Source organism: Prunus avium, chromosome 5, assembly GCF_965620075.1.
Source record: "Prunus avium chromosome 5, drPruAviu1.hap1.1, whole genome shotgun sequence".
In the NCBI taxonomy this organism is placed as follows: domain Eukaryota; kingdom Viridiplantae; phylum Streptophyta; class Magnoliopsida; order Rosales; family Rosaceae; genus Prunus; species Prunus avium.
The window spans coordinates 14,185,873-14,201,791 of record NC_142288.1 but is presented as its reverse complement, the minus strand read 5'-3'; the positions used below and the strand labels follow the sequence as shown (position 1 = coordinate 14,201,791).

Sequence of the window (15,919 nt, the reverse complement as noted above, 5' to 3'; positions counted from 1 at the left end):
TGAACTCGTGACATTTATTGGCGTAAGGGCAAATGATTCTACTAGTTTGAGTCCAGATGGAAAACACTCCTAAGAGTGAAATTTAAAATTAAAAAAACAAATAAACGTGTACTCAACACACCTTATCATATTCGCAAAACACCCTTACATAAATAAAATATTTATTTCATTTGTAGTAATTTTGAAAGAGAGTAAAATTGTCGTTAAATGTCTTTCTACCTTAAATAAAGCCTTGTTTTTAGATTAGGTATGGATTTTTTTTTAATACAAACGATAGTTCAAGCCCGACCCACACGGCTGGGCGACGGCACAGGTCCCCCAAAAAATTGTGGCTTCTTACACACCTCCAGTCCAATAAGTATACTAGCAAAAAAAAAAAGGCCTTTATATGTGAAACTAATGCTTTTTTGGCTTTATTTTGAACTTTTTTGGGCATTTTTCTTTATTTTTCATATAATGGGCCTTTTTTTTATTTTATACTTAAACTAACTTACTTACCATCTATGTTTGAAACTTTTTATTATATTTTTTGTTCAAAATGAGGTAAGTGTTAAACAAAAAAGGCCTCATTTTCATTTTTGCCCAGAGCCTCTAATATCAATGAACCAACATACCACGCGCGTGGTCTCAGATGAACGAGAAGAAAATTTTGTTTGTAGTAATCTCTCTTCTCGTTCCTCTCAAACCACGCTCGTACCTCCATAAAAAAATCTTCTCGAGCTCCTCTTGGACTCCTCAATCTTTTTCTTTGATCTCTCAACCAAAAATTCACCACTTATTTTTTTTGTGATCTTGGTATATGTAAGTTCTCTAAAGGTAATCTGATTTCTATCCTTTAAATTTTTTTTATTTTTTTTTACTGTTCTTGCAATTACATACCAGACATTTTGTTTGTGAAGACATTATTTATAAAATCTTTATTGCAAAAACCATATGCTACATCAAATTCATATAAATTTCTCCAAATTTATTCACTGGCGATCTGGATTTTATGTTTTTCTTTGGTTGGTGGCTCTATTATTCTTGTTTTGTTGGCCTTTTGTGGGTGCATAATGAAGCTTTATTGACAAAAAAAAAAAGATAAAGATAAAGGACATGTAGCTAAGGTGTGATTAAAGATATGTATTATGAACTGCATGATTTAACTATAATTTTTTCTTTGTAGATTTGCAATGTATCATCCTCTTTGGAGTAAGTTTTGGAAAGATTTGTAGAATTTTTTTCTTTATTTCTTGTTAAATCTTGCTTGTATACAAAGGAGAAGGGCCTCATTTTAATTTATATCCCCGGCCACCCAAAAGTTAGAATCGGCCATGACTACATTGCAAAGTGGTTGTACTTGGATATGAGTACACTTTTCGTTTATAAGGTGTAGACATATTCTTTTCCGAGCATCTATTCAAAGGTTTTATATTTTGATGTAGTGTGGTGTAAATTTGTGTACATTAATATTGAAATGAAATTATTGACAAAAAGAAAAAGCGGCATTGACATGAAGAAATCAATTATATTATTATATTGAATTAAATACTTTTTCGGTCGATGGATATTACACAAAAATTCATTTTGGTCATTGAGAAAAAAATTTAACCAAATTGTTCATTGTGTTTCCCAAAGTTTACAATTTATGGACATTCAGTTGTTTTCTGTTAAGTGCAGTTTTTTTTTGGTTTTTTTTATAGGAAATATCTTCAATTTTCTTCATCTAACTCAATGAGTTAGGGTATATTGTGCTATTAGGGTTTAATAAATTGGGGGAAATCTTAAGTTCAAATCGAAATTGTGAGGTATAAGAAATATTAAAAGGCCAAACCAAATTAAAATGAAATCAACAACTCACCATATATATTATCTTGATTACGTTTCCTTGCCATCCAAAGTCACAATACGTAAGGGTGGGCATCCAAACCGTAGTTACCAGTTTCGTTTGGTTTTGACCAAGAAAAAGTCAAACGGTTTAAAAACTAAACTAGACTGTATATGGTTTGATTTGGTTCGATTTTGACCTTTGTAAACCTATCTAAATCGAACTGAACCGTCTACTTGTATGATAACTAAATATGATGTGAAATTGAAATTTTATAGACCCTTGGAGTTATTGATATTTGAATCGTGGTTATATTTGTTATTAAAATTTGAAGTTTTATGGCATGTTGATTTTAGGATGGCTTGATACGCTAGAAAATGAAAAAAAAAAAAAATGTAGCAAATTGTGAATTTTTTGTTGTTGTAATTGGGTTAACAATGTTGAAAAAATGCAAAAAGAAAGAGAATTTGGCTTTGGCCCAAACCGGCCGAACAAAACCGTCTTAAATTGGTTTGGTTTGTTTTCCTCCGTGATTTTTTTTCAAAATTGAACCAAATCAAACCGTTTTATTGTAATTGATTCAACCACGATTTTGAAGTGAAACTAATCCAGTCCAGACCATGCCAACCAATAACAGTACGGTTCTCACTCAATCGATTCATGCTTCAATATAGCATCCAATATGTGACCTTATACCTCACAATTTTGATTTCAACCCAAAATTTCCTAGGAAAATAAAACTAAAAATTGCACTTAACGGAAGATAACAAAATGTCTATAAATTATGAACTTTAGGAAACATAGTGACCAATTTGGCTAAAAAAAATTCTCATTGACCAAATTAAATTTTCATGTAAAACCCAATGACCAAAAATGTATTTAACCCTATTCTATTTTATCAAAAATTTATATTATTCTATTTTTCAATATCATTTTGAACTTAATTAGCAAATTTCATTAAGCAAAAATCACTCGTGAGAATCGAGACAGGATTTACAGAATTCGTGGTATGTTGTGATTTTAGCTCTCTATTTTTAGTTTTTATTTTCGTTATTAATAATGTAGGGAGATTCTCCGATACGAATTTTATGTTGCTTTGTCTTTTTATATTCCCTTCAAAGTTTCCGACAAAATAGTAATAATAATAAAAATGTTCGTTTTCTTTGCTGCGTGTGCTGACTGATTTCTGCATCCACAAAAGCGGAGAAAAGGTAGCTACTATGAAAAGGTGAAAATCAGAGGGAAAGAGAAAAATCGGAATTGGGAAACAAAGAAAATATCTGGTTATATTATGCAAGCAAAAGCAATGGTGAATTTTAATTGGACAAAATAAAAATAAAAATAAATCACAGAACAAGACAAGTTAAGAAATTGGCAGTTTCAATCATTGACATGAAAACAAAAGAAGCATAATTTAAAAGAAAAAACAAATAGAAAAAGAAAGAAAGAAAATAAGAACCAGTCTATTCTAGCATGGCAAATACGGTTTGGACCGTTTGGAATTGAGCTCCAGAGATTAGTAGGTTCCACTGTCCAGCTCTCTTGCTTGCACTCTCCTGGTTTTTTTATATTTTTTATTTCCGTTAATTTTCTTATTTAATTAATTACTACCTAACCTTTCACTCCCAGCCCCACTCGCAGTTGCAGAGCATGAATTCTTGGGAATTTATTCAAAACCATTTTCATCTCTACTTCTATCCGGGTCTGTTCCAAATTCAAGTATCTGAGAATTCCGAGTTATCCGAACTGAAACTCAGTTGTGAGTGAGTGAGAAGTGAAGTGGTTCAGTCTTAACTACAGTTGACGGATGTTGAAGGGTTGTTGGCAAAAGCTGCTTAAACCTCTCTCTCTCTCTCTCTCTCTGTTTCTTTCTCTCTCTCGTACTTTCGATCTCGATTGAGTTTTTGAGGGATTCTGGATCTTAAACTGCCAAATAATATTAGTAAAATTGTAAAACTTGAGGCTGTATTTGTCTGTATACCAAGATTCTGCCTAAGAAGCCAGCCAGCCAGTCCTCAACCATCACCCATTTTAAGATATTTACGTTGTTGCTTTGGAAGCAGAGGTTACAGTGAGCTGAGCTCTCTTGTTGTCCAAGGTTACTCTCTCTCTCTCTCTCTCTCTCTCTCCCAAGGGTTCCCTTTTTATTAAATTCAGTTGTGGGTGCTCCATATTAACTTACATTTAGCAAACTCTCTGTGCCGAGCCTCACCTGACCCCCTGAAGAGGTAAGCAATCTAAAGGATCTGTTGTATTCTGGGACAGGGAGATGCAGAGACCCATTAGCCCTTTTGCAGTGAGGAATGGTTACTTATGAGTGAGTTAGATCTGGGTCTTTCTATAGTGGGAATGATTTATTAATTTTGTGATGTGGGTACTTTTTTCCTTTCAGGTTTGTTTGAGATTGGGGGTCTCATTTATTCATTGGTGAAAAGATGAGGGGAGCTGTGATGGTGGCTATTGCTGCTACAATTGGTAACCTTCTGCAAGGATGGGATAATGCTACAATTGCCGGTACAGATTTCTATATCTGTTTGTTTTAAAGTTGTAAATTTAGACATGTTTGAACTAGAATTTCAAGCCTCCTCCACTCTTGTTTTGGCAGTCTGTGTGCATTGGGATTCAAAGTAATTTTGTATTTTCCCAGGAATTTTATCTGCTTAGCTAACTTCAATCACAGAGTTTGTCCCAATTTGTTTTGTTAACTTCATGTTTTCCCTGGTTCTCATTTTCTGCTAATATAGTAATATCTAGTTCTTTCTTCTATGATTTCAGGGGCTATTGTTTACATAACGGAAGATTTCGATTTAGGAAGCTCTCTAGAAGGCCTTGTTGTGGCCATGTCACTCATTGGCGCAACAGCTATTACAACATGCTCAGGAGTCATATCAGATTCGATTGGTAGGAAGCCAATGTTAATAGCCTCATCAGTCCTTTATTTTGTGAGTGGCTTGGTAATGGTTTGGTCGCCCAATGTCTATGTACTATGTATAGCAAGGCTATTAGATGGATTTGGAATTGGTCTAGCAGTTACTCTCGTCCCGCTCTACATATCTGAAACTGCCCCAGCAGATATAAGGGGATCATTAAATACTCTTCCACAGTTCCTTGGTTCAGGCGGCATGTTTTTATCATATTGTATGGTTTTTGGGATGTCACTGTTGAACTCACCAAACTGGAGACTGATGCTCGGTGTTCTTTCCATTCCCTCTATTTTCTATTTTGCATTAACGGTATTTTACTTGCCTGAATCTCCTCGATGGCTTGTGAGTAAGGGCAGGATGCTTGAGGCAAAGAGGGTTCTCCAGCAGTTACGTGGCACTGAAGACGTTTCTGGTTTGTTGCTTATTACTTGCTTGCAATATTATGTTTGTATGTAGAGATCCTGATTCCCAAATGCATATCATCTGTCTCTTGTTTCAGTGGATCCAACTCTTAAAGCATTGTCTCATGCACTGAAATGTGCATGCTAAAATTCTTATCATAAATTCATGCATGATTTGCTGAACTCGATAAAGATTTAATATATTTTAGGACAAAAAGCTGCATATTATCGTTATGGGTAAAAGATACTCGGAGTTGCCTTTTCTACTTCCTTTGGTTTCCAGTTTAAAGTTTAATGTTCTTTCTTAGTTAGAGAAATAGTTTTCGCTTGTAAAAAAGTGGTTTAGACATTTGGTTAAATTATTACTAGTGCTTGTAGGAAAATGCATTACTTATGGAGGAATTATGTTCTTAGACCTTTTCTATTCAGTGTGCGACACAGTGGTCTGGTTATTATGCATAACATAAGTAAAATAAGGGTTCTTTGTTCTTCTTTTCTTTTCTTTTTTATCAAATCCCATTTTTTCTTGAATGAATCTGTTTCTTCAGCATACTGTTTTATTTTCGCTTTCTATGCTACACAGAGATTAATGCTACAAAGAGATTAATGCTCAGATTGTTATGTGTTTGCTTGACATCAATACTATGTCATATACCTGTTGGTATTGTCCTAGAGTAGGTCTGGATTATCAAAGGGGTTTGACAAGTACACTCTAATTTTAGATTAAGCATTTGCAGAAATGTTGACATGCAGAAGCTTCTCTATGTGTGTAAATCTATGGGCTCAGAATATGTGTAACTAATCCCCTTTATTATGCAAAGTTGATCAAGATTTTGAGATTAATTTAGTAAGTTGTAACTATGACTAATTTATCATGTGAATCTTGCTAATGCATCATGGTTTATAGGTGAAATGGCTTTGCTGGTTGAAGGTCTTGGAATTGGGGGTGAAACATCTATAGAAGAGTACATAATAGGCCCCGCTGATGATCAGGAACCAGCTGACAAAGACAAAATTAGGTTATATGGACCTGAGGAAGGCCTTTCCTGGGTTGCCAGACCTGTCACGGGACAGGGTTCCCTTATTAGTCTTGTCTCTCGCCAAGGAAGCTTGGTAAACCAGGGTGTGCCTCTAATGGACCCTCTCGTCACTCTGTTTGGTAGTGTCCATGAAAAGTTCCCAGAGACTGCTAGTACCCGTAGCATGCTTTTTCCTAATTTTGGGAGCATGTTCAGCACAGCAGATCCTCGGGTTAAAACTGAACAATGGGATGAAGAGAGCTTGCAGAGAGAAGGTGAGGGCTACGCATCTGACGCTGCAGGGGGAGACTCAGATGACAATCTGCATAGTCCATTGATTTCACGCCAGGCAACAAGTTTGGAAAAGGATTTAGTGCCCCCTGCTTCCCATGGCAGTGTTCTAAGCATGAGGCGGCACAGCAGTCTCATGCAAGGAACAGGGGAGACAGTTGGTAGCACAGGCATTGGTGGTGGCTGGCAATTGGCATGGCAGTGGTCTGAGAAAGAAGGCGGGGATGGAAAGAAGGAAGGAGGATTTAAAAGGGTATATTTGCACCAGGAGGGAGGCCCAGGCTCCCTTCATGGGTCCCTTTTGTCACTTCCTGGTGGTGATGTTCCTGCAGAAGGTGAGTTTATACAGGCAGCTGCTCTGGTCAGTCAGCCTGCTCTATATTCGAAGGAGCTTGTAGATCAGCATCCAGTTGGACCTGCAATGGTTCATCCATCGGAAACAGCTTCAAAAGGACCAATCTGGGCTGCTCTGCTTGAACCAGGGGTTAAACATGCATTGTTCGTTGGAATCGGAATCCAGCTTCTTCAGCAGGTAGTAAATAGTTATAATTTATAAAAATTTATAAAATTCTCATTTCTATCTTATCTGACATTTTGTTCATTGGGATTGGCAAAATGTGATTCTTTTTTCTGGCTAACTTTCTGAGAACAACAATCATCGAGTTTATTTGATGTGATTCATGATGTTTCCTGAGCCAGTCCTAGCGATGTAAAAAATGTCTGGCACGTAAAACTTCCATTTTGTTATGCGTTATTCTTCATTTGTATCTGAATCTATAATTTTTTTTATGACATTTTCCTAATCCCTTCTCAGTTAGAATATCTCTCTTTTGGTGTTCTCGGGGGAAACTAATGACTGAAGTGTTCCTTAAATTTTTTTCTTTGACCGGCAACTAAAGTGTTCCTTAAATAATTGTGCAGTTTTCTGGCATAAATGGGGTTCTGTACTACACTCCTCAAATTCTTGAAGAGGCAGGTGTTGAAGTTCTTCTTGAAAACTTGGGTCTCAGTACAACGTCTTCATCCTTCCTCATAAGTGCATTCACAACTTTGTTGATGCTTCCTTGTATAGCCATAGCCATAAAGCTCATGGATATCGCTGGTAGAAGGTGATTAATTCTTCTGTACTTTTATTTATTTTTAATCTGACCAGAAACTCTTCAGTTAGGGTTGCTCATATCCAAGGTCTTATCTTTTAACTATAACTTTTAACAATTGCTGTGGCATTACATGAAAAGCTGGTTTGGCTGTCAGCAAATGACAGTCTGCATTAAGTTGCCTTATGTTTTAAGATAGTGGTCCTATGAAACCTTCTTGAATTAATTTCTATTTTATAAAATGTTAAACATTTGTAAGATGTGAGGCTAAGGCTATCTCATGAAAGGAAGTAGCGTAATAGTTTTGCAGTCGGATGATTCTTGACAATCTGCTAAAATTAAGGCTTGCTCCTTAAGAGCTCAATAACTTAAAAGGTTCTTTCTGTTGGCTTAATTCCTTTTTTTTTTCTTGGTGCACTGTCCTAAAGATTTAATTTGGAACTCTGGCTTATTTTTTGTCTTAGAGGAAGAACTTTAAGTTTAAATCTTAATTAAACATTCCTTATTGCAGGACGCTGCTACTGGCTACAATTCCTGTGTTGGTAGTATCACTCATCATCTTAATCATTGCCAACCTTGTGACCTTGGGTTCAGTTCTTCATGCGGCGTTATCAACCATTTGTGTTATCATCTATTTCTGCTGCTTTGTCATGGCCTATGGGCCAATTCCAAATATCCTCTGCTCGGAGATCTTTCCGACAAGGGTACGTGGCCTCTGCATTGCCATCTGCGCCATGGTGTACTGGATTGGGGACATTATCGTCACCTACTCACTACCTGTGCTGCTTGATTCAATAGGCCTAGCTGGTGTCTTTGGTATTTATGCTGTGGTTTGTGTCATTTCTTTTATATTTATCTTCTTGAAGGTTCCAGAAACCAAAGGCATGCCCCTTGAAGTCATTACTGAATTCTTTGCTGTTGGTGCAAGACAAGTCGCCGCCGCCAAGAGTGAGTAATTGGAAGCTTTGATCGGTTTGCTAGTTCCGCAGTTTGTGGCGTCCTCCCATCTTCTGTACGGGGATTTTGCTCATTGTACTGCATTTTATATTCAAACTGCTTCATTCTTCAATTTTGATTGTGTATGATAACGTAGATTATTTGGAGATAATACTAAAAAGCTTAGCAGAGATGGTTGATTCATTGACTATGGGGACATCCTACACCCATGTCCTTATTTAAATAAAGCATTCAAATAAATAAATTTCAAGTTAAGGAATCTACATGGCCCTCTGAAACCTCTCGTCACTCGTTTTGCCATGAAAGCATAAAATTTCTCTTACATAGATGCTGCCACTCCACTTAGCTTCTTGCACTTCTGCTTAATTTCAAGTCTATGTTTCCTCTTGATCCTGGCCATCAGAACCATCCTCTTTATCAAGGTCATTGACTATCAGGGTAAATAACATCAACAAGCAGGTGTTCGATTCAGTTTAACGATAACTACTAACTGAATTTCAGTCTAATCAAGAACTGAAATCAGTAAAAAAAAAAATATCAGATAAAGTAAGGGGTACACCATTCTGGAGTATTAAATTGTCATCTACAAACAGTATATTTAAGATATGGAACTACATGACTCTATATACAGCCCAACCTGAACTTTTTAAACCGGATATCTCAAGTAGCTACATCATATTTCAAAACTTAAGGTTGCAATTCAATACGATATCTGGACCTGCTAAGTAAAACTCGGAGTCCCAGTTGTCCTCGTTGAGTAATTTGATGATCCACAATGATAGAAATAGAAGCAACGATTAAATTCAATCATGTGTTTCCTCAGCGGGCGACATAATTCCAAAGGAATTTGGGCCACATTCTGACAACGGCGGGTTGGAGTTACCAGCTTGATTATTGATGGGGCTTTCTTCTCCGTGCTCAGGTGACTTGGGACCTGACTTGAATGCTTTCACAAAATCACTATCATTGCTAGAGTCCATCACTAGCCTGTTCAGCTTTTGCTCCTACAAAAAATAAAAACCGCTAGAAATTGTTAAAGTAGAACATCATTGCAAGGTTTTTTCCCTTTCTATTCACAACTGCAATGTATTACAAGTGCTTACCCTCTGCAGTGCTTCATGCTCAGCTTGAATTCGAAAGGGAACACCATGTTTCTGATACACATTGTTTTGTGCTAAGTCTTCATCAATGTCACCGGCAGTGGTTGCAAAGGGATGATTGGCAGGAATCCACCTAACCGTATCAGGGTCAACATCAGGAGGTATTGATTCCCCTTCCTTTAGGAATATTGTCGGTCTCTTCCACTGGTAAGCCCGTGATCTCCTTTTCTGATGGACAGCTTGCTGCTCTTTTGTAAGGGTAACTGGGGCTAGGCGATAAACCTTTCCACACATCTCTACAGTTGAATTGCCTTTACCAACCTTAACCAATGGATTATTGAATGGGTCATCATACTTGAGAGGCTGGGAACTGTGAAATACGGGCACCGAACATTTGCAAAGGGCAAAACGTAAGTAAACACTTAGAATTTTTGAAAGTTTTCAAACTTATGCCCTAAACAATTCTACACAAAGACAACGAGAAAAAGGGTCGGAATCATACATGCCTCTTCTATCAGATCTAAGCTGGCCACGTCTAACGAGATCAGCAACAGAGCCAGGACGATTGTACTTTGATTTCCTCACCGCATACACTCTCAAAGCAATGACCAAAAATGCAGCCGCAATACATAAACCAATTGCCAAATTGGATCCCTCTCTTTGCCGCATCTGATTATTATTCGAAAAAAAGAAGAAGAAAAAAAGTTAAACCCAGTTGCAAATTGCAAATATATAAACCAGCCAATGTACAGACACTGAAAATAAACCTGGAAAAAGAAACCCAGTACTTTTTCCAACATTTCCATCACAGAAACCCCAATATTAAAAATGAAAATCTTACCGAGAAGACGACGGGAGAGAAGGAGCTGATAATTCCGTGCAATTTGCCAACAGGGTCTTTGAGATTTATACCATTTTTGTTCTTACTCTTCACTACCCCATCATTACGGAGACTGTGGTCTTGGCCAGCAGAGGAGCTAACCGAGCCGTCAATGGCTCTCAATAGAAACCTCTGACTGGATATTAATCGTCCAGCCCAGCTGAGCTCACCATTTCTTGACCCGAATTCGGGTCTAAGCTTCAGCAGGAGGGAAGGGGTTCGATGCTTTGAGACCAAATGTGAGAGCTATGATTCAGAATCAAATCAGTGAATAGAACTAATAGTAATTATTTATTGCAATGATTGAAAAAGCTTCAGAAACATACCGGAAAGGGAAGGACTTGGAGAGTCGAAATGGAAGCCATTAGATTAGAGGATGATTGAGTGCTTCAATTTCATACCTGAGAACGAATTAGGGCTTAGGGTTTTGAAGATGTTACCGTTTGTGTGAAGGAATTATGTGCCTTTTGTAATTGTAGGGCTCAAAGAACAGGGAACTTGTTAGTAATCACTGACAAAGTAGTGCACTTTGAATTTGTGAGTTCATCGACGTCAGAAATTGGGAATGAGATAATCACTTTGATATTCGATTCTAAGCTGAGTTAGGAAAAAAAAAAACAAGAAGAAGATGCGGAGGAGATTTACTGCCTGTTGGATCAAACGGACGGTGAGGATCTAATTTTAAAAAAAAATAGTGAATTTGTGAGTTCTTTTTCTCTTTATTTGGAGAATCACAATACACATCATTCGCGTAATTGCTCAAGAACACTAATTAGTGAGTTAATGTGGCTCTAATCACATAATTTATTTCTTAGATCATCATCGAATCAATGATGATCTCTACGAAAAATTCACTCGAATAAAAAAACATTTAGTTATCTAACAGTTACCAAATAAAAAGACAAACACAATAATTTCGATAAATAAAAAATTGTTCACAATAATACCAACTGGCTATATGATTTTTGATTTGGATAAAACTTTGTAGGAATAACTTTGTAGGAATGATCTTCGAATTATTACATGAAAAATGAATTGTTTGAATTATGAAATATATCGTGTATTAGGCTTGAGCTAGTGGTTAAGCGTTTGAACGAGATTAAATTTTGGTCTATTGAAAGAACTACAATTAGAAATAGTTAGAGAATGGCATGGTGGGTTGGACAGGTTTGAGAGTCATGTAAACTGATCGGATTCGAATCGAATATACCTCAATTCAAATCCAAATTCATTTATAATTAAATTATCGGATTCAGATCGCATTCAGATTATCGAATTCGGATCGGATCATATTATTATTGGATTTATTTTGAGAGGTACAAAAAATCAAAATTTCATTAGTAGCCTCGTTCTTTTATTGTATTTATTTGCTTTTTTATATTTTATCATAAGAAAATAGTTTTAAGTGTATTCTTAGTGCATATAAAACTAAAATTACTCATTTACACTTGTATTTATCTGCTTTTTATATCAAATTTTGATATTTTATCATAAAAATTAGTTTTAAGCGTATTCTTAGTGCATATAAAACTAAAATTACTCATTTACACATATAAAATACTAATATAAAACATACAAAATTTAAATTAGACTTCATACTAAGTCGGATCGGATTATTATTGGATCAAATAAACTATAATCCATATCCGGATCCATTTATAATCGGATTATTGAATTCACATTGTAATCGGATTATCGAATTAAGAAGTTCAATCCATCTCCTATTAATTACACCGGATTTGGATCGAATTCATATCAAAATCCAATCCATTGACAGATCATGACCGTCCAAGTTACAAATTCTATTTGCTCATTAGAACTCAAGGAAATGAACCTTTTGACAAAAGAAAAAAGGGTTAAATACTTTTTGGTCATTCGGTTATATACGAAAATTCAATTGGGTCATTGAGAAAAATATTTAGGCAAATTAGTCACTGTGTTTCCCAAAATTTACAATTTATAGACATTTCGTTATCTTCCGTTAAGTTCCACCTTCAAAGCACGAGCTTTTCACCATCCAATTATTTTCTTCAAAGTGATAGAGCACCAAAATATATTGGTAAGTTGTAGATTTCATTTTAATTTGGTTTGACCTTTTGATTTTCCTAATTCGTTGAGTTTTAGGAAGAAGATTGAAGGTGCTTCCTGAAAAAATAAAAATAAAAATAAAAACTGCACTTAATGAAAGATAACGAAATGTCTATAAATTGTAAACTTTGGAAAACACAGTGATCAATTTGGCTAAATTTTTTTCTCTGTGACTAAATTGAATTTTCGTGTAAAACTCAGTAACCCAAAAAGTATTTAACCAAAAAAAAAATTCTCAAATTAATTGTTTGGGTTGCTCAAATTGCGGTAGGAACATGTTGAGGAAACTTCAAAAAACTAACGTGAAAGTTTGAGGTTGAGAAATAATAGGAAATATCATTTGACAAAGGCATATTAAATGGTTTTGATAAAAAAAGAGAGTAAAGTTTCTCGTCAACTTTTCTGACATTGTTCTGTAATTCTACTTATATGAGAGCTTCCATAAACAAAACCATACTCTCATCAAGATCAACAATGACATGAGATTTATTCCTATTAAATAACATGAGATTTATTCCTATTAAATAACATGAGATTTAATTTGCATTGTAAATTTACGCACAAAAGGAAACTAATATACGTACACATATATACCAACCGTCTGTGGGTCAGTAACAGAGCAGTTGGTGTGAACAAAGGGAAAAGCATACATGGTATCAAAAGCAATGCAATACTTATTGAGCAAAACACATGAAACTACTTGATGATCAACGCCTTCCTGATGCCACAGATTCGCTAGAGAAGAGGTACTTCACTCTTGAAAGAACTGAATCATGAGCAGGGTCATAGGGATGATCCTTGGAAGGGATTTCCAAAATAGCTGGAATTGGCTTATTGTAGCTATCAACTAGAAACCTTATCATGTTTGCAACCTGGTAAGAAAAGCGTAGAAAATGGTCATTTCCTTTTCAAATAATCTTCAACTAACAACCAATTTGGAAGGAATGCACACAAAGAATGCTATAAATTCTAATATGTATTGCAACCACTTGGACGGCAATAAGGATATTGCCTTGCGGACCAGAAAAGTCCTCTAATCATAACAGTTGAAGAACTTCAACGTATGAGAAAGAACTTACATATTGGCTGATCAAGACAATTGCAATATCCTCCTTTGTTGTAAACTCTTTGAATGCATCTTCAATTGCTTTCACTGTTGTTTCTGAGCAGAAAACCAGAAAACAAATACTATTAGACAAAAAAAACAAAAAAAAAAAAACACCAGAGACTGAACCTTGCTTCAAGTATTAATTTGAATTCATAGCTAAGTTTTTCACACCAAAAACAGAAAAGAAACTAAACTTTTCATTTAAGGGACCAAGTTGTTTAATTTAAAGTGTTGTGATACTCGTTAAATTTAAGGGAACTTCAAAGGACTGTCACAGCAGACCAAATTTAACTGACCAAAATGTAAATATTATACCTTTCTTCACTAATGAATTGTAGCCTAATTTGCTTGCTTTTCTTTGATAAACAAGAAAACGAAAACTTATACCATCGATAAACTGCAACAATACTTACAATAGAGCAACTTCTCAACAAAAAGATAATAGTCTTTTACCTAGAATACATCTCCTAGAAGTTTGTAGTTTCCTTTCCCCTTCCCAGGCCCCCCTATTTCATTTACCCACTGGATTAGTTCGTAAAATATTCTTACAAATAGATTACTAATCATATACCATAATTGGCATTTTAGTCCACCTGATGACCTATGCATACAAACATATAGAAACAGATTACCAGTATGGATGAAGTTCCAAAGTTCAAGCATCAAAAAAGCTCAAAACGTACTTGAATCAACAATAAGATAATTTGTCTTTCTCCGCAAGTCAACGTTACCCACTCCAGCCAGCAAAAATCCAGTTACAGTGTCCTACATAATAACAATCATCTCATCAGGAAGACAAATCAAGACTGCAACAACTATTTCAACCAAAAGAATTACAGAACAACATTATCCATACCTCATCAGCAATCATGGCAATGAGTGCTGAGCTCTTAGTGGGGATATGAGCTCTGCCAGCCATTCTAAGTTGATATCCACTACATCAAGGAGAAAACAAACTATCAGGACAAATATGTGTTCTCACTGACTACATTAAACAGTATAATTTACAATGTACAGAACTAGAGCCCATCAATATACTTGTCATTTGTGCCTACTACAATTTAACTGGTACAAAAACCATTATTCTATGCCTTTTGGTTGCTGAAATAAAAAAGAAACAAAAATTTAGACCTCAAAGTTTAAGTGTGATTGGATTCATAGATACAAAAAGCCTTTTACCAATCAACAACTTAAGTTCGGCTGAGTTGAGTTTCAATCACTCGAATTTTAGGACGTTAATAATGGTAAAACCTAAACTGGGTCAGCACAACGCATATATATGTATTAACAAATGACCAAATCTAGCACTGAGAAGGCGATTTTAGAAATCCAACCAAAAATCATATCAAAACACATAAACCTAAAAACATGGAATCAATAGATTTTTTGTTCATTGGTGTCAAACGAAAAGCTAACAAATCTGGAAAGAAAAAGAAAAAACAAAACAACCTCTCTCAACTGCGAAATTATGGAAGCCACGATCTCAGGCAGATATAATCCAAACTGAAACAACACCAGATGTAAAACGATAGCGTAAATAAATTTGGTGGCTAAGAGATTACCTGAGATAAATTCAGGCGGGCCGTGAGGTGTATGAGAGAGGGAGGGAGAAGAAGAGAGATCGGGTCGATAGTGTGGAAGATGCGAGGAAAGGATAAAGTTGTACCTATTTTCTCCTGTATAGTACAACTGTATATAACTAGCATACAAACCCAAATTTTATTTCGAAACAAAAATATATATATCCAAATTTTCTTTCAGCAAATCACAAATAATCCCTAAATCGATAATTTACAAAAGTATATACAAACTCCTGTAAGTTATGTGAGTCTCATTTTTTATGCTAAAGTGGTCTCTACCTCAAGGAAAAAATTGATAGAAAATTGATAATTTATTAAACAATTATAAAGATGAAAATTAAATTTATAAAACAAAAATTAAAACTCCAAAACAATTCAGCTCGTTTGGGAGTACTTCTAAAAGGGTTAAAAGTGCTTTCAGACAACCAAAGGCCCTTCTAAGAGCATTTGATAGAAAAGTTTAGAAATTCGCATAGGACATAGAAATGCTTTTCGGAGAAGAACCTATCATATGTTTCTTTAGGAAACACTAAAAGTACTTCGATTTCTTAGAAAAATTTCAACATCTTTATAATATAAGCGCTTCTAAAAGTGCTTCTTAGAGAAGCAGTCCCAAATATGCCCTTCGTTGGTAGCGTGTTGTAGTTTAGACTATCAATTCTATATA

General features: G+C 35.5%; 3 protein-coding genes across 7 annotated transcripts; 1 reads left to right on the top strand and 2 right to left on the bottom strand.

Annotated features, from left to right (window-relative positions):
* The first annotated feature begins 3,277 nt into the window (after nucleotides 1-3,277).
* Nucleotides 3,278-8,666, top strand: TMT1 (tonoplast monosaccharide transporter1). 2 transcript variants are annotated; one of them, XM_021969650.2, is made up of 6 exons: nucleotides 3,278-3,905; nucleotides 4,200-4,321; nucleotides 4,583-5,143; nucleotides 6,040-6,974; nucleotides 7,364-7,551; nucleotides 8,051-8,666. In XM_021969650.2, exons 2-6 carry the CDS (start codon nucleotides 4,243-4,245, stop codon nucleotides 8,493-8,495), a joined length of 2,208 nt encoding a protein of 735 aa, XP_021825342.1. In that variant the 5' UTR covers nucleotides 3,278-3,905; nucleotides 4,200-4,242; the 3' UTR covers nucleotides 8,496-8,666. The 2 variants fall into 2 exon arrangements, with proteins under 2 accessions (XP_021825342.1, XP_021825341.1); XM_021969649.2 differs by having other exon boundaries at nucleotides 3,896-4,035.
* Nucleotides 8,667-8,968: 302 nt separating this feature from the next.
* On the bottom strand, nucleotides 8,969-11,085 carry MCD1 (multiple chloroplast division site 1). Of its 3 annotated transcripts, none has more exons than XM_021969651.2 (5): nucleotides 10,803-11,085; nucleotides 10,438-10,722; nucleotides 10,099-10,265; nucleotides 9,600-9,966; nucleotides 8,969-9,500 (listed from the first exon to the last, which is right to left on the bottom strand). In XM_021969651.2, the coding sequence occupies exons 1-5, from the start codon at nucleotides 10,839-10,841 to the stop codon at nucleotides 9,300-9,302; spliced, it is 1,059 nt and encodes a 352-aa protein (XP_021825343.1). In that variant the 5' UTR covers nucleotides 10,842-11,085; the 3' UTR covers nucleotides 8,969-9,299. The 3 variants fall into 3 exon arrangements, with proteins under 3 accessions (XP_021825343.1, XP_021825345.1, XP_021825348.1); XM_021969653.2 differs by having other exon boundaries at nucleotides 10,438-10,701; XM_021969656.2 differs by having other exon boundaries at nucleotides 9,325-9,519.
* A 1,943-nt stretch (nucleotides 11,086-13,028) lies between these two features.
* Nucleotides 13,029-15,394, bottom strand: LOC110766344 (V-type proton ATPase subunit F). Of its 2 annotated transcripts, none has more exons than XM_021969661.2 (5): nucleotides 15,235-15,394; nucleotides 14,529-14,607; nucleotides 14,356-14,437; nucleotides 13,644-13,726; nucleotides 13,029-13,436 (listed from the first exon to the last, which is right to left on the bottom strand). In XM_021969661.2, the coding sequence occupies exons 2-5, from the start codon at nucleotides 14,589-14,591 to the stop codon at nucleotides 13,272-13,274; spliced, it is 393 nt and encodes a 130-aa protein (XP_021825353.1). In that variant the 5' UTR covers nucleotides 14,592-14,607; nucleotides 15,235-15,394; the 3' UTR covers nucleotides 13,029-13,271. The 2 variants fall into 2 exon arrangements, with proteins under 2 accessions (XP_021825353.1, XP_088109054.1); XM_088252928.1 differs by having other exon boundaries at nucleotides 15,122-15,377.
* Between the last annotated feature and the right edge of the window lie 525 nt (nucleotides 15,395-15,919).